This window comes from Parambassis ranga, chromosome 19 (genome assembly GCF_900634625.1).
Source record: "Parambassis ranga chromosome 19, fParRan2.1, whole genome shotgun sequence".
NCBI classification, from domain to species: domain Eukaryota; kingdom Metazoa; phylum Chordata; class Actinopteri; family Ambassidae; genus Parambassis; species Parambassis ranga.
This window is the reverse complement of record NC_041039.1, coordinates 12,172,376-12,195,548: the sequence shown is the minus strand read 5'-3', so window position 1 is coordinate 12,195,548 and position 23,173 is coordinate 12,172,376. Positions and strand designations below refer to the sequence as shown.

Here is a 23,173-nt window from a genome sequence, read left to right as displayed (position 1 = left end):
TAAACAATGAAAGAATGAAGACAATCTGGTCTACTCAAACTCCTTTGTGTTTTGTCAGGCATGGTGTACTTCACTGTGGCTGGTAAAGACTCTAAACCAGGTGCAATTAAACGAGCGTACATACCTTCGGTGGATGATGGCAGTAATAACATTGGTGCAGCTATGGACCTTGGCATCAAATACATCACAACACCTGATGGCATCGCTGTGGACTGGGTGGGAAGGTGAGCTTGTCTTTTGCCTTCAGTTTAATCAAAGCTAATTAGATAAAACTACAAACTAAGTTTGCACATGACTGAGTGTTTTTTTCTTTTTTCTAGAAACCTTTACTGGGCAGACTCCAGGTTAAGGAGGTTAGAGGTGGCTATGCTGGATGGACGCTACAGGAAGCATTTAGTCAAGACGGATCTGGGTCACCCATCTGCTGTGGCTGTTAACCCACGACTGGGGTAATGCTAGGACTAGGTTAAGTGGAGAACAGGTGCTTGTGGAAGAGTCCAGTTCTATAATATCTGTTGTATCTCTGCAGGATGCTTTATTGGGCAGACCGTGGTAACTCAGCCAAGATCGAATGTTCTTGGCTAGATGGCCAGGAGAGAAAAGTTCTAGTGGCTGATGGCCTGGGTTGGCCCACTGGCCTCTCCATTGACTTCACCAATGGAGACAGGGTCTACTGGTCTGACTCAAAGGAAAGCCGTATAGAGTCTGTTTTGCCTTCAGGAGAGCAGCGAAGAACAGCTGTCTACATAGGTAGGGTCGTCAAAAAGGCATGAGAATATATATATAGATATATAGGTATATAATTTGTTACAGCAGTGTTAACATATTGTTGCACCTTGTGTAGATGTGAGAAACCCCTTCAGCGTGTCCGTGTTCGAGGACCATGTTTACTGGAGCACTCAAGAGAAAGGCGAGGTGTTTCGACAGGATAAGTTTGGGCGTGGAGAAAAGGTCAAGCTCCTGACTGCTGGTCCCTGGCTGAGCCAGGTCTCTGTGTACCAGCAGCAGAGATACAACTCCATAGCTAGTAAGTGCATGTCTATATTCAGATACATTTAAGACATGCTGTACTGTTTTAAATAGTGTTTTGGTTGGTGTTTCAGTGCACAAAAAAATGTGTGTTGTGACTTTCTTTAATCTGGCTGGACTAAGATATTCGCCTTTGATTCCTGCAGTGAAGAATCCATGCAAGGGGACCTGCAGCCACCTGTGTCTGCTACGACCAGGAGGATACACCTGTGCCTGCCCTGAGGGCACCAACTTCGTCCCTGGCAGCAGCACCGAATGTGATGCAGGTAAATAATAGTGGTCCTTATTAAATTGTATATGTTAAGCTGGATCCATACTCCACGAGAACAGAGAACTCGCTCCTCGCTGCCGACGTTCCGCCAACAAAATGACGTACTTTTTGTCTCGGAGCGCCTGTTCTGCAGCTCTCTCGGACACATGACCCGGAAAGAACTTTTTCTCTCAGTGGTGTGCGAGAACAATTGTGTGATTGGTCGGAATTTAGTGGGCTTCCCGGGTGGGGAGCGAGGAGCGAGTTAGAACATCACTTCATCACGCCCACTAAATTCTGACCAATCACACAATTGTTCTTGCGAGTTCTCTGTTCTCGTGGAGTATGGAACAAGCTTTAATCTAAGATCTTTTGTAATATCCCAAGTTTTAATGTCTCGATCATTTGATTGATTAGGCTTTGATCCCCCACCCACCATTCCACCGCCATGCCAATGTCAGAATGGAGGCACCTGCTACTATGATGACAACAAGGCTCTCTGCATGTAAGGATTTACTTTCCATATGTCAGAAATCAACAGATATGTAGTTAGATAGAAATAAATGCTATACATTGTAACCATAAGCAGGTAATAAGTGAAGAGTTTGAACTGTAATGTTTTTGTTTCACAGATGTCCTCCAGAATGGAATGGAGAATACTGCCAGAACAATGTATACACGGTGTTTGCAACTTCAAGTATGTTTATTATTATTTCCAGGAAAATAACCATCACAACCTGAAAATTTGAATAATTAATGAGCCTTCACTTCTCACCTGCCCTATCTTTTCTATCTTCATTGCAGTCGGAATAGCCATCGGGGTGACGATTCTGATAGTGGCTCTGTTAGTTGCTCTGGTTTATGCTGCAAGGAAAAAATCAAACCTGCTGGTTAATCTGTGGAGCAACTTGCCCAGCATGCCATCAATGCCTAATTTTTCAAGTTTCAGGTGAGATGGAGCCAGACAAGACTTCCATACTTCCATACAAAATAGCTTTATTCTCCCCTAATATATACTGTAATAAAAATGATTGCATAGGATTATTGTGTTGGTATGTTATTTACAGCAGAATGAGTGTTGAATGAGGCGATGTGTTGATTTTCAGGAACGGTTCAGCCCAAAATGGATCAGGAACAGAAGGCGGTGTGCCCAGGCAGAATTCAGTAGAGGTCAGTCATTCTTATCTGTTGTCTGTTTTTTCTTGCACTGCAAACAGTAAATACTAAAACAGTATTTTCTGATGTAAGGTTCCAAGTATGTCTGTTTCCATGGTGGACACGGCGGGAAAGAGTTTTGAGAACCCAGCATATGAAGCCGAAGAACAGTTTGCCTCTAACAGCATGCCTCCAGCCACATCTGCTCCTGCTGGAACAAACAAGGTCAATGAACAAAATATAAATACATTTTAAAAAAATCTGCTTCTCTGTAGACTGTATTGATTCTGCTGACACCTCCTTTAACACAGTATGCCATGTAGTTCCCTGTAATGCTCAAATAATTTCCTATTTTTGGTAAAAATAAAAAATAAAATATTGTATCAGACATCTCTATTAAATCACGTTTCTTACTCTTATTATTCTCAAATCATATGACCCTATTTTTTCCATTAGGAAAACATCAGTAGCCCCTTGTATATGGAAGAGGCTCAGGCTGTGGATGAGCCCAGAAGTGCAACCAAGCCTGCTATTTCCAATAAGGTTGGTCACAAATAACACATATAACGCCTGAGTCTCTTTGTGTTTTATTTTACGTTGAGTTTGTTGAACATTTCTATAAGTTGGTATGAATGTTTCTCCATTGTTGGTTTTTCAGGACGCTTTTGAGAACCCAGCATACAGCTCAGTCTTAGAAGACAAAAACATCCCTTCTGCACAGCCGGCTGCTTCGAGCACACAGGTAGCCATGTTAGAATGTTTCACAAGGATTAACTACTTATTAGATCATCAGATTCATAGCATGATGAAAAAGTCCAAATGTTGCAATCAAAGTCAAAAGAACACTAAAATGAGCTTTCTTTAGATGTTTGCTTTGTTTCATCATCATTGTTTATTCTGTTGTTTTTTTTCCAGCCGTTGGAAGCCAGCGGAGGTGACGGGCTGTCTTTCCAAAATCCCATCTACACAATGAATTCAGAATTAGAGTAAGCAGAGAGTGACGGGCTGCTCTGCAGTTCTCCTTTTGACATGCAGAGCTGTGAATGTTCCAAACATAATGGCCATGTCATTTTAAAAAATGTGTGTTTTTACTTCAGTTTTAAAGAACAATTGTACATGGAATTATGATCTATAACATGAATCAGAATGGAAACAGTCTAACTTCAGGTACAAACACCAGAAATCAGTAATTAAACTGGGCCACCTTGCAGGGTTTTACTGAAATAACCGCACAGTTCAACAAACTAAACTGGATTGTTTTTGTGTGTAACTTTAATTTCAGTGTAGCAGTATTTGTATAAAACAATCTCAGATGTGATTTAATATAACTAATATGAAACTTTTTCAATAAATCAATAAAATAAATCAAATCTTATACCTTTTGTATATTTTTTTTAATCATTGTTTTGGGTCAGCTCTTTGGTCTTAGTAGACATATATGTATCTCCTTATTCTTAATAGTCTTCAATCACAGGACACAAGATTCCCACTGTTATCCACATTCTCATCACAGATACGCCTGATCCCCAGCTTCTGTATCTGACCCACCGAACTAAGATGAAATGCTTTGTCATCATCCGTTTAATCACAGACAGTTTAAGAGTGATCACAGAGAAACAGCAATGATCCTGTTCCTCTTCTCTCCAACTGTCAAAAGTGTCTGAACACATCAAGGTCTCTCTAACAACTAGGCCAGCCGCACGAGCGAGGGGACAAGAGATAAGACGGAGGAACAAGTGGATAAGAGACAGTGGAGAAAAGAGGGAAACACAATAGGGAGCGGTGTGTTTGTGGGTTGTGCTTCTTGATGATTCACTGCGTGTTTTCAAACTGCTGTTTCACCACAAGGCGCCTGAGAGCAAAGTGTGTACTGTACTGCTCACTGTGAGACGGAGACGCACAGTGGGAGGGGATGAATAAGAACGGGCAGACCAAAGGATGTGTGCACACAGTGCTGCTTGCAGGGACTGTTGGAAATGTTACGCTCAGTTTTTATAATGCCTTAATGTCAGAAATTGAAGCAATTCAGTGAAATGCCTGAAGTCAGTAATAAATTACTGATGCATGGATGTAGAAATTGGAAATATAGACATTTATATTGTGTATTTTAATGATATTTCAGTGACTGAAATACACAAGACAAGAAACAATATGTCAGGAATCAACCCTTCTATAAAATCCTAATCAATATTCACATTATATTAAATATATTTCCCAAGAAGAAATACATTAAAAAATGTATAAATTCCGATTAGTCCAACTACTAATTGTTACAGTAATTCATTGACATTTGATTTGTTAGAGGGCAGAATTTGGCCTCTTGCAATAAACAAACAACACACATAATTTAATCAATGTTCTATAAATCGAGACAGTAAATATACATAACTCAAACATTTTCCCCATTTACCTGTCTATTTATACTAATTTAGACAAAGCTTTTCCAAATTTCACATGGTACATAGAGTTTACGAGGAGCCCCTGAAGGCAGCATAGAGAGAGAGAGGGAGAGGGAGGGAGCTGACTGACTGACAGGGGGGGAAGGGGCGGCTCACAGAGCGATGGGTTGGGCTGAGCAGAGGAATCAAACCTAATGTGTGCCAGTCAGCTGGAGACAACGTGAACAGAGACACACACACAGGCAGAGAAAAACACAAAAGGAAGGCGGGCTGGTGCTGGTGTCGAGTCGGGAGAAAGAGAAGACAAGAAAGGAAGAAAGAAAGAAAGAAAGAAAACACGTACGCCGAGACTGAGAGGAGCCTCAACAAGGTAAGGATGCTCAGACTCACCTTTGTGTGAATTCCCTCTGTTTGTTATGAAAGAAAGGGGGGGGGCAGAAATTATGAGCTTTAATTAACACACGTGCTGTGCTGATGTATATATTTTGTCCTCTATGAAACTCTCCTTTTATATATATATGTATAAATTGCAGCCACATGTCTTAATTACCCAAGTGGATTCCTGCCTGTGCTGCATGGTAATAAGGGGTGTGTATCACCTGTGATTGATCACCAGCTCTAATATATATAGTGAAGCAGGATAATATAAAGGAGACGCAGGAGTGTTTTGTGGAACTCAGCAAGAGGTGGCTGAGGAGACAGGTCCTAAGCTGTGACCTGGTCACGCTTTGCTGCAGGGCAGGACAGGTTATTTTATGGCTTTATTGGCTTTCAGGGGAAGCAAAAGAGCCAGAGAGAGTCTGTGAAGGTCAGGGTCAGAGCGCGGAGTGGTTTTAGTAAACAAAGACTGAATATTTATGCAAACCCAGGTCACAAAGGGTTGTCCTGCAGGCACGAACCTGGCTCAGTTTCTAACATTTCTGCCATATTAGGAGAAAATTGCACATTTTTTAATTTGAGACAGATGGATTGAGTGGAAAGAGGACTTTTTTTGTAGGCGCACACTTTGCAGTCACAGTCCCCGTGGAGGGATTACAGAACAGACACGTCATCATCCGAGCCCCCTGGGCCTGAGCTTCTGTTTGAAACGACTGTTAACATTCTTTGTAGGAAAGTCGACCAGATGACAAGTGGCCACAATGACACGCAAAACTGTTAGAAATGTCAAAGTCAAAACAATATGAACCATAGAGACGCACAACAACACAATGACAACACACAAAATAATGAAGAGAAAGTCATGCAAAGCAACCTTAAATGGATGCAAAATGACAATAAAACAATCACAAAAATCTGTATTAGAGAAAAGTAAACAGAGAATATGCAAATTAGCCCACAGTCGAACAGTGTGATAACAAGGGGACATAAAATATGAGCACAGAGACAAAAATCTACTGTGAGAAATAAGAAAAGGTGCCCACAGATAACATGGTTGCATCATCATCATGGTCATGTCTTTGACATGTTTGTGCCCAGCGGCCTATTGTCCCGCAGCCCGTCCCCCTTTCACACCCTGCTTTTCAGCGCATTTATACACATCATTATGAGCTCAGTGGGAGTTAAACATCAGCCACCAGTGAAAAGCCGCTAACATTTGGCTCCCAACCAGACAGATTGGCACTTTATCAGCCATCATGTCGAGGTCCTTCTCCTCCTCCTCTGCCACTAAAACCTTTCTGCCTGTTGCAATTCTGAAAGAGACACAGATGTCGGGTTTTCCTTTCTCAGACACGGAGCCTGGCTCGCTGTGAGTGCAGGACAGCCTGAGCCGTCATCCTGCTGTGTCTCAGAGTGGGCGTATTGAAGGTGTTTTGAAGTGATGTTCTAACTGTAAGCCTCTTAGGAGCTGTCTGGCTCCTGACCTCCTCTGCATTACATTTTAGTTTATATGCACAGTTTGTGTTCAGGCATAATTAAAGCTAAACTCTTAAGGTAGCTGCACATATGAAGGGTGACAGACTTTAATGATCTATTCTATATGTATTTATACTAATAACCTGTTCAGATCAGATCTTTTAAGTAAAAAAATAATGCGTCTTCTCTCATTTTGGACATGATTAACACAGTTTAAACCTTCTTAGCGCATTATTTCACTTTTTTACAAAATGTACAGCAGGCAGCATGTTTTCCCAAACAGATATTGGAATGAAATCTGTCAAATCCAAACATGTCAGATCAGCCATGTGTGTGTCATACTAGTTAGTGGATGGACTGCTCACACACACACACAGTGATGGGCAGATGGCATCAGCAGTGTTTTGGCGACCTCGCCCCCTCTTTCTCTCTCTCTCTCTCAGGACCCTTCCAACAGCAAATGAGTCTGGCAAGCAGGTGGTCGGCACGCGTTTGTGTGTTTAGAGAGGACAGTGACATAAGGTTAAGCTCTCCAAACACAATATTATATGAAGTATTGCCTGTTTTTACTGTAGATTGGGGCCATTGTTCTGTTTGGTAGCAGCATGAATCAGACGGGTTACAATAAGCTGGATCTGAAACTCCTTCTCACATCATTGATTGATTGAAAATAAGGAAAAAGCTAGCGGTCAGTCCAAATGTAACACACTCTGTGTCCACATTCCATTTATTTAAGCTAAAAAATATAACATTTAAAAGATTCTGTCTTGCCCCGATGTCCTGCCTGACGATGGTCTTTACCATAGCCAGAAAATAACCCACTTTTTCACATCTAGGGGTGCATCATGCTGATATCGGGCCTAATGTTGACTAAATCAAGAGATGAGATCAAGAGGCTGATTCAGAGGGAGGATCTATTCACTTTAATTCTATGTTTTTGCAGAATGGAGAATTGCTATGAAACACTTACACATGCAATATCTGCATAGGAAATGAAATCGAATTATCTCTGCTAACACATAAAATTTAGATATCATTATTGTTGTTATCAGTTATGATATTATAAAAATAACTAGTAGAAGTAATGCTCAATGTTAGATTACTAATCTAATCTGCTAATTCGTGAAATTAAGAGCTGTAACCCACACCTACAATCAGTCCATTCAAAGAAAATTCTTGATTTTCTTGCTGCTATCTAGTGTTTTTCTTCTAATCCACCAGTTGTTTCTAATCTGCTTCATTGTGTTAATTGAAATCCTCAGTGATGCACACAGCCGTCAGCACTGCTGTCTTAAATCAAAGAGACTAGATAATACTGTGCCGCCATATGGCAAGAAGAAACCTTGAGTATTTAGATGATAGACTGAGAGAGTGAGGGGGGATATGACGGCTTTAAGCTCTTGTAATTAGAGAGGGAAAGAGAGAGTTGGATGGAGGGAAGAGGAGACGGAGAGAAAGAAGGTCAGGAACGCAGGCCAAGTGGGCAGAGAGGGGGACTGAATGGAAGTGAGGAAACACAGGAGGAGGCAAGAGAGGATGTTTTGCCCCGGAGCTTTGTTGTTTGAGTCAATGTGCTAAGCAAACATGCACACACTCATTTGTGGGAGCTGTGTACATCAGCAGAAAGTGTGTTTTAATGTGCAGAATGGATTTTTTTTTAAAAAGCGCTGCACTGGGTAAATGAATGAAATGAAGGGACGGGCGTGCTGATGGTGGTGCTGCAGCATCAGATTGATTTAATCTGGGAGTTTTATTATTGATGCCTGATGGAGGGTCCCTCATGGGGCGGGGGGGGGGGGGGTCAAAGAGTCATAGCATGCTCAGGCCGTGGTTCCACATTGACGGCATGTAATCTACTACTGGTGGTATGTCATCATGTTGGGATTTACTCAGATGCAGCACAGTGGAGGAGAACTGCTGTACAGTTGTGGGAATAGTTTGCTTGGTTTTTGCTGAGAGTATTGTTGTTCTGTGGGGGATTAACCCAGCCTCTAGTGGCCACTAATGGAACTGCAGTTCTTGGTATTTAAATGTCAGCTCATGTTATTGTATTATCAGTGCTTTGAGTGTTTGAGTGTTTATTCTCATTTGTCCATGGTTCATTAAATGCATCAAAATGCATGCAAACATGGCCGCAGCCTGGACTAAGTGTTGGTTACTTGTTTATTCTAATTGCCACCTTTGTCTTTTTTCCTAAGAAGAAATTCCCCTCGCAGCTGATGTTTTCACCAAAATGTGACATTTAACTGACAGAACATGGCAATTAATTAACACGAGGCCATTGTAAATGTTGTCAGAATATCTGACATAAGATGACAGAGAGACAATAAAAAGTGTTGACAAACCCTCACGGCTGTAAGAGATTTCTGCAAATATACTGAGGAAATTCACGACGGTGATGGATGTCCTTTCATCTGCCCTAACAATCATCAAAGCTGATGAGAGATTGATTGCTTACTACGCTGCCAACCACCTGATCAGGTGCTGCTTCTGGCTTTTGTCAGTAGTTGTTTGTGGAGCCAGATTCATTTTCCAACCCTTGGAATATTGCCACGGTTGTGTTGTAAATTGTAGCTTCGCGTATGTGCGGTTTCTAAAGTTTACTTTTATTATAGATGATCATAGATTTCTGACAAGACATCTATATTGTTTGCCTATCTGGCTTTCTTATTTGACAACATTACGTATCACTCAGTTGCTCTTGTTTACAAAACTATAGCACAGAATTTCACTTCCAACAGGTTGTTGTTTTCATTTTACTGATTTAGGTTTGCCTCTTGATGTCGTCTCTCTGATGGATGTGATGGGAACAGGTCGACTCTGCACTGGTACCAGCTGCAGGGTGCATAGCTGCATAGTGAAGGAATGTAATGTGTAGGATGCAGACTGAAGTGCGACCCTCCCACAGATGTGCATTAGAGCTTCAAAATAGTGTTTTGGCCTCTCCCGCCTGCACAGGCAGCGTTTTTTTTAGGAGCAGTTATGAGGTTAGAGCAGGTTTATAGCATGTGGGCTGTAGGAATGTACTGCTGCTCCACCTGATGGTGCTGCTGCATGGGACTGTTAATTAGAAGATAATCTAACACATACTGGCAGCTGTGGAAAAAAGGACACTCGTTTGGGAGTTTATGTAAGTAACAGGAGTGAGGAAGTCGCATCAATAGCAGAGTCTGTGAGGTTTGACCCTGCAATATATATTGCCAATGACAAAGCTGTGGCCAGACAAGCAGGAACTGACGGTGATGGTGATGACAATGATGACGTTTGTGATGGCGATGATGACGGTGACGACAACAATTATGATGATGATAATTGTGGCGATGGCGGCAATGATAATGACGATGACAACTTGATGATGATGATAGTGATGATGATGACAGTGATGACGAACATGGCTATGACGATGATGACAGTGACCATGGCGATGATGGCAAAGGTGCCAAGGATGACAATGATAACAGTGACGTCAACGGTCGATGATGGCGGTGACGATGGTGACGATAATGGAGTCGACAATGACAACAATGCCATCTAGCGATAAACAAAGTAATGACATGTCAACTTAATGGCTCCTACAACAATGAAGATGATGATGATCATGATTATGGCGATGACGATGACGAGGACGACAAAATTACTTACCAATACTTAACAATGCTTCTTTTTCCTAAACATGACTAGTGTTGTCATGGTAACAAGGTAAAAAGAACTAACCGTGGCCCTCGTTATCTGACCTGGCTTTTCTTCACAGTTTGAAATGAAACGAATGCTTTATGCATCAGTAATGAGAGCAACTATTAATTATACTGAAACTTCAGCGCAGTAATGGGTCGATTCATCACTGTCAAAGCACGGCTGATTGGGCAGACTTTCAAAAAAAAATGTGTTCACATTTGGAGGTGCTTCACTTAGTAAGCTCACGGTGCTCTCTGTTAGAATCACAGAAGTTATTGGCTCTGCAGGGAAGGTATTTATTTATCAAACTCTTAGATTAATGTCTTGTCTCATCAATAAGAATAGTCTTTTTTTCTTCTGAATCTTGTAATAACATGTTTTATTGTTTTCTTGTTTTCTTTCCCAGCTGCTTCTGTGATTTCCTACCTTGGTCGCACGTGGCGAGCAGGAGAGGAGAGGATCAGTGTGAATTGATTTGCTTTGCCTCCTCTCCCTCCCCGTCCTCCCCCTCTCTTCATCCTCCTGCCTCCTGTGAATGATTGACGCCATGCCCATCGTGTCTGCAAGCACAGGTACAGCCCAACATGTGCTCAAGCTACTTGTGCATGCACCCTGATGACGTTTATGTGGCTATGATTTATGTATGGAAGCTACTGTAGCATTACATTTTTACCTTACCATGCAATACTTGCGATACAGATATGATGTGTGGATTCTATTGAATAGCATAACAATCAATATATAAACTAAAGAAAGACACTAAAATGTCTGATGTGGAGTCACTAATTGGTAAAAGAAAGGCACTCGCATCACATCAAAGGATGTTTGTGAGCCTGTTTTTGTACGACTCTTAGGGCTACATGAGACTCTGGCCCTGCTCACCTCTCAACTCCACCCTGATGCCAACCACAAGGAGGACCTGGTCTTCCTCAAAGATGTCTTCAGTGAGAAAAGCATTGGTTACCTCATGAAGGTATGATTGCTCTTGAGGCGCAAAGTCTCTCCTGTATCATCAGATAATATTGCTCTGCATTAAAGGAGTAGTGTGAAGCATCCTTTAGTAGAATTGAAAACCGAAAGCTGCTGTTTGACGTGCGTGTGTCGACATCTGCCTGTTTGCTGATGGTTTGTTTTACATCTCAGATCCATGAGAAACTGAAGCAGTATGAGAAACAGAGTCCCACTCCAGTCCTCCACAGCGCCTCCTATCTGGCAGAGGATGTAGGTGCAATCTTATTTTGAGTATATTTTGAGTAGAGTGGGTATATTTTCTCAGGAGTTTCTGATTTCATTTCTCAGCTTGCAGAGGAGCTCCAGAATGGACCGATGGAGGAGGACGAGCGAGAACTGCTTCTCCTGCTCAGCACTCCTCACATCAAGGTACACAAACGCACACAAATACACATACATTTATCCACTTTCATCACACACATAAAAAGCTGATAAATGCTGGATAGTGTCTGTTTCCTCTTCGACCCAGACACATCTCAGCCCCTCTGAGGTTTGATCTCTTTTAAGATGCTGCTTCTCTGTACTTTCAGTCTGAGCTGCTCTGATTTCTCCCTAAGTTGATCATCCATTACATAACACCAGCATTAGAGCTGTCTGCACCCCTTCCTCATCCCCTAGACTGCCTAATTACTCTGATCAAGTGATTATGTTCAGGTTATTGGCTTTCTGGGGAGCTTTCAAGCAAGCGAAGACGGCTATGAATCTGGAACGCTCGTTTGCAAAAGCAGCCACTGGGGAGGCTTTATTCCTGCATATGTTTTCTTTGTTTTCCATCTATTACACTATTCCTGTTCAGGTTCTTAACCCTCTCTGTCTGTAACCATCTCATGCAGGCAGTGCTGTCAGCACATGACACAGTAGCCCAAAAGAAATTTGACCCTGTGCTGCCGCCGCTGCCAGATGATCTGGACGACGACCTGGAGGAGGAGTCCGTGAAGATAGTCCGCCTGGTGAAGAACAAGGAGCCGCTGGTGAGATTCACCCCAAAAGCTGAGGATGTGACAAAATAAGAGCTCTTCCTTCCTTCCCCTCATGTTCTTAAAGTGATTCTTTAGTCCATTTACCTTAAGGGAGCAGCTTTGGGGCTTTGTTGAGTAAATTAATGTAGTTCTTACTCAAAGAATTGGTTTGATACTTTAAAATTTATCACTGAAGCCGGTTTATGTGGCTAAATCTTCACTTTTATCAGCTAAGCTGTCTTTTGTCTGTAACTTTACATACATTTCCTGAAATTTACCAACAAAAAAAGTCTAAACTGAAACTGATGTGAGCAAATATAAGAAGATTTTTAACCAACAGACTTAACTTGAAAGTGTCAGAGACACAGAGATAAAACATAAGCAGGGAGGAGATCATGACGATCAGGTACCAGGAGCTCGGGCTTCATTGGCATTTACTTTTTGTTCAGGTATTGATTTTCCAACAAAGCTGCGCAGCTTTGACTTGCCTGTCAGAGCATTTTATCAGCTCAGTCAGCTCAAGATAAGATTGGTTCAGAAATCCGATTTTTTGTTTTCTTCTTTTTTTTTCCAACAGGGAGCGACGATTCGGAGAGACGAGGCCACAGGAGCCGTAATCGTGGCCAGAATAATGAGGGGAGGGGCAGCTGATCGCAGCGGTGAGACAAGCCACATACGTTGTAATTTAAATATCAGTCATTTCATGTGTCACAGATATGAAACTTCCATCCAACAAGACTTTCTTATCACTACTGATATACTGACGGGGAAGTGAGGGGGATTACATCGTGTAACCCTGTGAACTGTCAGTAGAGATAAAATCCTTGAGATTAGTGCCACGAGATTGCATATTTTGAGATTACAAACAGGAGTTGCTCCTGCCTGTTGCCATGGTGATGTTATTGACTTTATGCCAATAACAGAAAATTGTCTTTTTGGTTGTTGTTCCTGTTGAGCCTCGTTCTCTAACAATATTCATATCAGTGTTTTGTGTGTTTGTTTGCAGGTTTGGTGCATGTAGGGGATGAACTGCGGGAGGTCAATGGAAATCTGATCACCCACAAAAGGCCAGATGAAATTAGTCAGATTCTGGTAAAGGTCTTTTGTTTCATGCAGGATCAGATATGTCATTCACTGATTGGTGCAGCTGGATGATGATGCTGCTCTCTTTTGTTTTTGAACAGTCTCAGTCACAAGGCTCAATCACGCTGAAAATCATACCAGCTGTTGCCGAGGAAGACAAACTGAAGGAAAGCCGGGTGAGGAAGGTGTTTTGGAGAAGATATCTAGGGCAGCTTTAAACTTAAAGGACCAGGGTGGAGTTGTGTTGAGATTTTTAAGTAAACCAACCAAACACAGACTCAGGAGAGTTTCTTGTATTTTTTTTCTGTTGTGGTGAGTCAAACTTTGTAAGGGTAGAGTGGTGTTTAGGTTGTTGCAATCTGCCCCCTCACCACTAGATGCCACTAACTGGTTGTCAGCATCATATTTACAAATGTCAAAATGAGCGTGTCACCTCCTTACTAAAGGTCTACCTTCGGGCTTTGTTTGAATACACACCATTTGAGGACAAGGCCACACCTTGCCAGGAGGCAGGCCTTCCTTTTAAGAGGGGGGACATTCTTCAGGTCGTCAGCCAGGAGGACGCCACCTGGTGGCAAGCCAAGAGGGTGGGTGACTGCAACCTGCGTGCCGCCCTCGTCCCCTCCACACAATTTCAGGAGAGGTAAACTCTGCTATTACATGAAAATGTTTAACCATCTCTGTGTGTGACATAAAAATGACTCTTTTTTTCACAGGCGCCTCAGATACAGGATGAAAATTGGTTCTTTGCCTTCGCCTATGTCCCCCAAAGTTCCACCATGTAAGCCTCATTTAGCTCTGCAAGCACCAATTGTCTCCCATGACCTACAACCACAAAAGAACAAGAAGCTTAAATTGACACATGCAGTTTGAATGGTAGGACAAATCTATCAGAGAGATTATAAAGAGATGAGGGAACCTGAGGTTAATCTCTGAATGAAAAATACGTAATCCATTGTTTTATTTCCTAATCCAATTTACATGTGAAATGAAGCCAGATCTTTTTTCTATCTGCTGTATTAGTTACAAGATAAACTCTAATCTTAAAATAAAATGCTTCTCCATTTGTTTAAATAAATCTAATCAATGGACATAAGCAGAGTAGATTTAAAAAATCTTGTTATGTGACTCTACAGTGATATTGTGTGTTACTCCTTGCATTGCTAACTTCAGATGATCGGGCTGAAAGAGGTAAACAAACACATCTCTCATCTCTGGACTGTTGATGTTTTCATGGCTGGATTTCTGTGTGAAATTCAGAAACTCGTCACTTTTTTCCACCACATTGTTTTTACATCCACAAACACTAGTTCCTACTGATATAACTTAACGTGCTGTGCTCTCACATGAAGACTCCCTCCTCCCTCCTCTTACCCTGTCTTTTTCTTCTGATTGCCATCCTGCAGAAGACTGTGACAGTAAAGGTGCTCTGAATGGAAAGGACATAGGTGAGGAAGCACAATCGGTGACTTTATACTAACTGCTGCAACGTCTTTGCTCAGCCTGTGTGCTAATTCATCCATTCTTTTTAGAGGCTTAGTGTTGAGGTGTTAAAGTGGACTGCTTTGTGCTTCTTTGTTATTGGCTTTGCTCAATAGTCAGTTATAGCTAATAACATTGTGTATATCATTTTTGAACTCAGTAGCTAATGTCAGGCCTCTGCTCAGCTCACTTGCATGTGCATGTTAACAAAGTGTTAACATGCACATTTTACCAGCTGCTCTCACTGACCTACTTTTTACATAATTTTAGATTAGGATCTAATTAGGATTTGATTAGGATCAAAAACTTTCACTCCAGCTAATTTTTTTATTTATTTATTGTAATTTAATATTTTGGACTTTACACAAAAACATAAAAACATTTTTTTTTGTTTTTTTCCCTTTAATTTGAATGTGAATGTGATGTCGTTAGAAGGCCTTGACAGATTTTCCCTTATTAAGCACAAATAATCACTTGGGCTCAAGAACAAATTGACATTGGGGGTCAGGGGTCAAAGGCCATGGTCACAGAAAAATAATTTTTGTAGCAAAATTATATCAAATGTAATTATATAAATGAATAATTTATATTCAAAAGGTCAAACGTCATCTTTATTGTGACATGGAAATATAGTAAATCCAGTTAAGTAGGTCTCAAACATTCTTCTAACATATTCTAGCGCTGCAGAATAAAGTTACAATATGATTAGACTGGCAGCCATTCTGTCCTGTGTGCCAACTAGTCCATGGGCCAGATAAGATGTTGGTACCACTCAAGGGAGCAAAGGTTGCCATTTCGGAAATGTCTCTTTTAAGGCTTCACGCCTCATGATGACCAAGATGCTAACTCTAGCTCTGCATTAGGGTTAGGGTTACAACTGGGGTTAGGGTTACCCAGAATGTCACAGAGTTGTGGAGACAAAATATCCTGAATGAAAGCACAGACTGCCCCCTTTAAAATGATACCAAACATAATATAAATAATTGAAATATGTCATTAACAAGGGCCAATACCATGATATGCACCAGTGTCCAAAATGCATTTTATTTTATTTTTTTGAGGGTAACTTAACAGCTGATAACAATAATTTAGCTGTGACTTCAATGGGGTTAACATACCAAAATGGCAACCTTTGCCACCTTGATTGGTACCGACATCTTGTCTGGCCCATGGATTAAACAGCGACCAAGCTTCTCTCACTGTCTTTGTGGCGCCTCATCATACAGCATCTCATCGTGGCCTCTGCTGACGCCACACGCTAACAGGGCGTTCCTTGTGCTTTGACTAAGAGGTAGACACAGCAGCATGCATGGCTTCCAAGCTTCTGCTCTGTTAAAGGTTTAACGCTGGTTGGTTGAATAAATGGTCTAATATGAGCTGTAGTTTCTCCCAAGAGTAAGGCAGCTCCTGCCTTCTGTGGCCATGCCTTCTCATGGGATTTTTACTCAGGTACTCTCTCTGATTTCTAATGGTGTTGTTTAGTGTGTCTTTGACAAAGATAGAATTTGTAAAAAAAATTCAATGAACATGAAGGTGGCAAAAACGGACAGATTTCTTGTTCAAGTTTTAATATTTTATAACATAAGGACAATCTTCATCCTCTGTACTTATTCCACCTGCATGTGTTTGACCACAGCCAGCCTGCGCAGAAGTTTCCGCCACAGGAAAGACCGCCAGGGTTCACCAGGAGAACCGTCAACTCCAGACGCCAATCATGTAGAGTTCCTGATTTATGAGGAAGTCACACAGTATTGTCCTCGTCCTGGAGAGAGGCCTCGCCTTATAGTGCTCATAGGTTGGTGCCTGTTGACTTTGCAGAGTTTTTGTATTTTCCATTCTCTTGTTTTAATAAATGTGAGGTATTCTGTTGTCTGTATGGTCACAGGTTCACTTGGAGCACGGGTAACTGAGCTCAAACAGAAGGTGATTGCTGAGAATCCTCGGCGGTACGGTTTGGCTGTGCCTCGTAAGTCTGTTTAACTTTGTTTTTTCCTTACACATAATGTTGTTCAGTACAATACCAGTTACTGCTGCATTTTGTACAGTCACATGGCCAAAAACATACATTTAGTTTTTTTTCCCTCAACTTCCTGTTGGCCTGAAGACACCACACGGGCCAGGAAGTCTCACGAGCGAGAAGGGGTGGAGTATCACTTCATCAGCAAAGCAGCTTTCGAGGCTGACGTTCAGAATGGCAGGTAAGTGTCAAATGCAATATGTTTCTAAATGAGTACAAAAAGGATTTTCTGTCAGCTGGTGCACACTAACATCTTGGTCTAAATGATATCATAATGCAGGTTTATTGAATATGGAGAGTATAAAGAGAATCTGTATGGCACCAGTCTGGAGTCAATTCACAGAGTTTTGGATCAAAACAAGGTCTGTCTGGTGGATGTGCAACCAGAGGTCAGTATCAAAAGACACCCTCAGAGGGACCTGGCATAAACAGGATTTTTAAATCAGTAGATGTTTGACTGTACTGTGAATGCCCCTGCACAAGGATACATAGTATTTGACTGTACTAGAATTTAGTCATTGTTTGTGGTTTGTAGCATTCAGCATACTGCTCAAAAAGCTCCTATGTCAATGTAGCAATGTAAAGTATTTCTGTCATACCTGGTGTGAATCATGAGTTTCTGTTAACCACGTTTAGGCACTGAAAACGCTGCGGGCTGCTGAATTCAAACCATACATCATCTTTGTAAGGCCTCGCATCTATGACAGCCAGAGAAAACAGTTTGGCTCCGCCTCCTCGCTCAGCGTAGGGATCACAGTGAGTTAAACAAGCACAAAAACCACACCAGAAATATGCTGTATTACAGATGATAATGAGTAGATTTGATATTTTTTGTTTCTCCTTATCACCATCTTGACAGTAAATCTTCCTTTTGCTCTCTAGGAGGAAGACCTACAGGAAATGAAGCAGTCAGCAGAGCGAATAGATGAATGCTATGGCCAGTGGGTGGACTATGTCTTGCTAAAAGAGGACCCTGTCAGTGCCTTAGCAGAACTCCAGGTCATTCTGGAGAGAGTGCAGATGGAGCCACAGTGGGTGCCTGTGTGCTGGGTGAGGCGCTAGCCAGCTGAGCTTGCCTGCTTGCTGTTAAGAAGGTTAAAAGTAAAATAGCTATGAAAATGTGGGGTACTGAGGGATGTGGTGCACTGTTTACTGACATTTAATCATTCCACAAATATGGGTTTGTAATGAGTGGCGTCACCACCATAAAAGAAGAGAAAGCTAGTTCATCAGTGTAAACATCAAACAAGCCTGTCTTAGATTGGTCAGTATAACATGACCACAGTAGTCAAACACATTCAGTGCTGGTGTACATACTGTTTACCTGAGTAGAGCAGTGGCAGTATCACAGCTGGCAGGAATGTAGAAGCAGCATGCTGGAGTCACTAGTCAGAGATCTGCCCTCAGTATGTAAGACATCCACTATAATAGCAGCTATGATGTGAAGTGCCATATTACACCTGTTGTATTTACATAATTGTAAGGAATAAATGCGCAGACCATCTGCTGAAGCTGGACACGGATTTCTGTTACATGATTTTAGACAGTTTATACCAAAATCAAGTTCATCTAAAATGTCCTGAAGTGAGCTGCAGTGTTCTGTCCCTCATTCTGAACATTTCAGTCAACTAAAGAGATAAAACACATGTCATCCTGTACTTTCTGGGGAAACCATTTAATTATGGACCATGACTTATCTGTAACAATTACAAACCATAAACAAAAGAAGGAAAATATACATATGTGGGTACATTGTGTGCAACAAGGCCTTTTACTTCCACAGCTTCTTGATAGACATGTTCTTCTCGCTGTCTTTCTGCATCACCTGGTGAAGAGTAAAAAAGTGTTAATGGACAGGTAGAACTATTATAAAATATGTATCATATAAGTAAGGATTTGCCTCATTCATATACTAACCTTTGCCACAGCCATCTCAAAGTCCTCCTGAGTCACATGAACTCTCCTTTCTCTGAGGGCATACATCCCTGCCTCTGTGCAAACACCCTAAAATACACACAAGGGTGTTGAATTAAAACACTTGGATGCCTTATTGCTACTAATCAACAGGTCTTCCTCACCTACTACTCACCTTAACCTCAGCTCCAGAGGCTCCAGGCATCAGCTCTGCGATCTTCCTCAGGTTAATGCCACGTGTCAGGTTCATCTTCCTGGAGTGGATCTTCAGGATGTCCAGACGAGCCTGATAAAACAGAATTACGATGTGCTCAAATAAATGGAAAAAAACATGCAGAATTTATGTGTATGTACTAGACTGTATGCAGCTAGCATGCATGATATAGCAATTACCTCTTCATTAGGAGGAGGGAACTCAATCTTCCTGTCAATCCTGCCAGGCCTGAGCAGAGCAGAGTCCAGGATGTCAATACGGTTGGTGGCCATGATGACCTATAAAGACAAAGAAGACCTAGATAATACATTCAAAGGCATAACATCCCAGTGTATTTCAAAGTCCTTAAACAGAAGCTACACAGGAACTACCACTTAAAATTGTAACTAAATGCCCTATATACACTAATAAAAAATTAAAAAAACTGTAAAATGTAAATATTCAAATAATTATTTCATTGTATGTCATACCTTGATGTTCTTGGTTGCCTCAAAGCCATCCAACTGATTGAGGAGCTCCAACATAGTCCTCTGCACCTCGCTGTCTCCACCTGAGCCGCCTTCCAGGCGAGACGAGCCAATGGAGTCAATCTCATCCATGAAGATGATAGAGGGGGCGTGTTCTCTTGCCATGACGAACAGCTCACGCACCATACGAGCACCTGGATCGAGAAATTGAAGTTATACCACCAGACTTCTGAAAACACAGTTATGAATTTGAGAGGAAAAGTATGAGAGGAAAAGAGAGGAGCTCACCCTCTCCAATAAATTTCTGCACCAGTTCAGAGCCAGACACCCTGATGAAGGTACAGTCAGTGTGGTGGGCCACCGCTCTGGCCAGCAGGGTCTTCCCTGTACCTGGGGGACCGTACAGCAACACACCCTACAAGCATAATACATATAAAATTAGAACCGTTTTTAGACAGAAACAGTCTACAAGTAACAACTGATTAATTAAATTTGCTCTGAAAACTGCAGGTAAATAAATCATTTTTATCCATCGTGTAACACTGTGAGATGTGATATTAGACAGGTAAGTGGGACAGGAAAGACAGGAATGTAGGCCACTCCACAGAAACATCTGTCTGTATTAGAAAGTAAAAATACAAAAAAATCTTTGAAATTCTATTGAAAATGTTGAGAATTAGAGAAATCTGTCCTGATTAAACTAACTAAAGTTTAAAAAAAAGACTAAATAGGTCATGTGACAACCACCAACCTTGGGCTGTGCAATTCCCAAAGCCTCAAACAGTTCTGGGTGCTTGACAGGCAGCTCAATCACTTCTTTGATCTCCTTGATCTGCTTATCCAGGCCACCAATCATTTCATAGGTGGAGTCTGGCACCTTTTCCACCATCATGAGGGACACTAGGGGGTCAACCTTGTTGGGAAGAATCTTGTGCAGGGTGTAGCTGTCGTTACGCAGAGCCACACGGCAATTTGGAGTCACCTGATGCACAAGAGACATAATTAAAGTGCAATGCGTGATTCTTACATATACTGAACACTGTATCCAACAAAGATGACTTAAGAATACTACTACAATACTTACATCATTAATGTCAATGTTCTTGTCAACATCCACCACAAACTTTCCTTCTGGATGCACCTAAAAATAAAATTGAGACATGTTAACTTAAACTATTCACCAACATGTCTCAACATGCGGTTTATGTACACAGGATACCTTGACGAGCACTTTCTTTTTGTCCATAACCCTAACCACCTCTCCCACATAGGATCCCTGCTCCTGTAGTAACTGCAACTCCTCACGAAGAAGACGCACTGAAACAAAATTAACATAAATGTTTTACTCATGCGAACATAGCAAGCAATGTTTTAAACAACTATCATGCTGAAGCAATAACAGCATATACCTTTGGCATTGAGCTCATTTCTCTGTGCCTGCAGACGTCTGAGATTCTGGCTCTTATCGTTCACTGTCAACTGTTAGGATAAAACAGATAAGTTGAGATAAATTGTGCCATTCGGAGTAATATAAACAGTTAAAAGGAACACCGATGTATTATTTCCTTACCTGCAATTCTTCTATCTTAGACAAGTAGTACTGCCGCAGCCCTGATCCACCTTTACTCTCCCCCATCTCCATCTATTAGTAAAATCATCCAACTTTAGTGACACTTTTCATGCAAAAAAATATCGCCCACACTGATTAATAACAGCTGAATAAAGTCAGGCGGACTTCAGACACGTTTATGTCCATTGTGTGTAAGATTGATTAAAACATCAATCTCATCTACAATTAAAAAACATACTACAAAATATTATTTTAGAGGAGCAGAAACCTGATAGATTTTTCTAGATAACTATACAAAAAGATAGTGACAATGTTAGTTAATGTTAGTTAGCATTGGCTAGCCCATGGACGCGAATGAAGTGTCGTTTGGTGGTCCTCAAACTATTAACAGATTTAATGCAGTAGCAAATAAATAATACTGAAAAAAATAATGCTGCGTAAAATAACGTAAAATTCGGATACAAATGTAACTTTTATACCGCTACGGTTATTCCGAGAAACTAGCTGAAGTTAGCTATGTTGCATGTTGACTGACAGCGAGCCTTAGCTAGCTTTAGCTCTTTAGCTAGCTTAGCTACAATGAGACAGCAAACCGGTGGTATTCTACACATTCATTGTTTTGAATGAAGTTACATTTCAGTTTTTACTCTACAGTCGTAAAACGTTTAAATCACACATCAGAGTCAAATAATTATGTCGACTAAAAGCACAACAATAACGTTTTCTTGATAATTTTACGATACAATCAACAAAACAACTGAAAAATACACCTACAGGATCAATCCCGTCCACCTCCATCTTGAAATTTCTACATCCGCTAGAGACCAGCTGTATTTCCGGTTAACTTCTTCTTCGGGTTTTTTTTATTAAAATATGTAAATCTACACAGCGCCCCCTACAGTCGAAGAAGTGTTACATTATTTTCAAACTGTAAAGAAACCCCTATTATAACCCCCTTTCATTCTTAAACAGAACTTAGTTTAGATTCAGAATTTAATGTAGTCACTTAAATACATATAGATACCATATTCCAAACTATTGTGTCAATTAAACCTGTGGTCCCTTTTCTTTAATAAAGTGTCAACTTTCAAACTTTGTAAGATGTAATATGTATTTGGCTTGGCTGTTATTTGGTTATTTGAGGAGCGGAACAGTTGGAGGTTGCCTCAAACCAGGCATACCTGTTGAGACCAGAAGTACCTGAGAACTGTGACTAGCCCAAACATGCACAATTGTGGTGCAACGTCAGCTCTGTAGTCATACAGTCGTATGGCGGACATGTTCATAAATATCTATGCAATCAATAATAATAATAATAATGCAGTGGGACATATGTTGAAGGAAAATGATACCCTTTCATAACAGGTTGTAGAGTATAATATTTAAAAAATACAATATATGAAACATTTATAAGTATATTTATTGTAAAAAAAAAAAAAATACATACTCCAAATGTATAAAAGATAAAGGCTTTGATTGATACACAACATGCAATCATTTTACAAAAAAAGAAAAGAAGATGTTGTACACATTTCTCCAACTCTATGTGCCGTCTTCACAAAACACATTTTGGCACAATGATATCTATTAACAAGGAATGTTTCATGACACTCATAACAAAAATATCATTTAGATGAAAAGTTAACTCATGGAACTTTAAACTGTACACACTGTGTCACTTGGTTAAGTCGATACACTACAGTTACATTCCTATTTCATTACTGGTTAAACTTGGAAAGTATAGTTCTCTTAAATCAAAGAGGCCACAGTTCCTCTTCCTGCCAATAAGACTACGAAACACTCCGATAACAAATGAAAACAGCATGTAAACATTCAAGAAGAACAAATCAAAGATGTGCTGAAAAACAGCTGACAGAGTGGAGTCACCCAGTTCAACAAATGGTTAAAAATCTATCTATCTATCAAAAAAGTCATTCTTTCTGTTCAGTTCCATGTTTGGACATACTGGAATGAAAAATCTTCATTCCACTAACCAGATATCAGGCTCTGTCCCTCTAACGGCTATGGCTTTTAAAAGTGAAGGTGAACAGACAACCTTTCCAAATAACAGCACAACATGCTGCTAAACAACAC

At 40.9% G+C, this 23,173-nt stretch overlaps 3 protein-coding genes across 3 annotated transcripts in view; 2 read left to right on the top strand and 1 right to left on the bottom strand.

Moving 5' to 3' along the window:
- The window catches only part of lrp2b (low density lipoprotein receptor-related protein 2b), a 28,537-nt gene extending 25,107 nt beyond the window's left edge, over nt 1-3,430 (top strand). Inside the window, exons 68-80 of the mRNA XM_028430413.1 lie at nt 59-224; nt 321-449; nt 530-750; nt 845-1,027; nt 1,176-1,295; nt 1,697-1,784; nt 1,912-1,976; nt 2,084-2,228; nt 2,386-2,449; nt 2,528-2,659; nt 2,891-2,977; nt 3,093-3,176; nt 3,350-3,430. Of these exons, the coding sequence (XP_028286214.1) occupies nt 59-224; nt 321-449; nt 530-750; nt 845-1,027; nt 1,176-1,295; nt 1,697-1,784; nt 1,912-1,976; nt 2,084-2,228; nt 2,386-2,449; nt 2,528-2,659; nt 2,891-2,977; nt 3,093-3,176; nt 3,350-3,424 (1,559 nt within the window). The 3' untranslated portion in view covers nt 3,425-3,430. The remainder of the gene's footprint in view (nt 1-58; nt 225-320; nt 450-529; nt 751-844; nt 1,028-1,175; nt 1,296-1,696; nt 1,785-1,911; nt 1,977-2,083; nt 2,229-2,385; nt 2,450-2,527; nt 2,660-2,890; nt 2,978-3,092; nt 3,177-3,349) is intronic.
- A 1,634-nt stretch (nt 3,431-5,064) lies between these two features.
- On the top strand, nt 5,065-18,406 carry LOC114451474 (MAGUK p55 subfamily member 3-like). The gene is made up of 19 exons (XM_028430083.1): nt 5,065-5,203; nt 10,769-10,934; nt 11,217-11,335; nt 11,506-11,583; nt 11,662-11,742; nt 12,207-12,344; nt 12,910-12,991; nt 13,339-13,424; nt 13,517-13,591; nt 13,862-14,058; nt 14,132-14,196; nt 14,589-14,606; nt 14,822-14,863; nt 16,534-16,692; nt 16,783-16,863; nt 17,002-17,095; nt 17,195-17,303; nt 17,551-17,670; nt 17,797-18,406. The coding sequence occupies exons 2-19, from the start codon at nt 10,898-10,900 to the stop codon at nt 17,974-17,976; spliced, it is 1,761 nt and encodes a 586-aa protein (XP_028285884.1). The 5' UTR covers nt 5,065-5,203; nt 10,769-10,897; the 3' UTR covers nt 17,977-18,406.
- Nucleotides 18,407-18,568: 162 nt separating this feature from the next.
- psmc5 (proteasome 26S subunit, ATPase 5) lies at nt 18,569-21,942 on the bottom strand. Its single transcript, XM_028430038.1, has 12 exons — nt 21,854-21,942; nt 21,080-21,151; nt 20,919-20,988; nt 20,729-20,826; nt 20,594-20,650; nt 20,261-20,491; nt 19,798-19,924; nt 19,513-19,703; nt 19,222-19,320; nt 19,004-19,114; nt 18,832-18,918; nt 18,569-18,739 (listed from the first exon to the last, which is right to left on the bottom strand). Exons 1-12 carry the CDS (start codon nt 21,875-21,877, stop codon nt 18,686-18,688), a joined length of 1,221 nt encoding a protein of 406 aa, XP_028285839.1. The 5' UTR covers nt 21,878-21,942; the 3' UTR covers nt 18,569-18,685.
- Nucleotides 21,943-23,173: the final 1,231 nt, after the last annotated feature.

Coding starts and splice junctions, on each gene's coding strand:
- LOC114451474 (XM_028430083.1), top strand. CDS start 10,898: ATGATTGACGCCATGCCCATCGTGTCTGCAAGCACAG. Junction 11,584..11,661: donor CCTCCTATCTGGCAGAGGAT/GTAGGTGCAATC, acceptor TTCATTTCTCAG/CTTGCAGAGGAGCTCCAGAA. Junction 14,864..16,533: donor TCTGAATGGAAAGGACATAG/GTGAGGAAGCAC, acceptor GTTTGACCACAG/CCAGCCTGCGCAGAAGTTTC.
- psmc5 (XM_028430038.1), bottom strand. CDS start 21,877: ATGGAGGTGGACGGGATTGATCCT. Junction 20,827..20,918: donor AAATGAGCTCAATGCCAAAG/GTATATGCTGTT, acceptor ATTTTGTTTCAG/TGCGTCTTCTTCGTGAGGAG. Junction 18,740..18,831: donor TTGAGATGGCTGTGGCAAAG/GTTAGTATATGA, acceptor ACTCTTCACCAG/GTGATGCAGAAAGACAGCGA.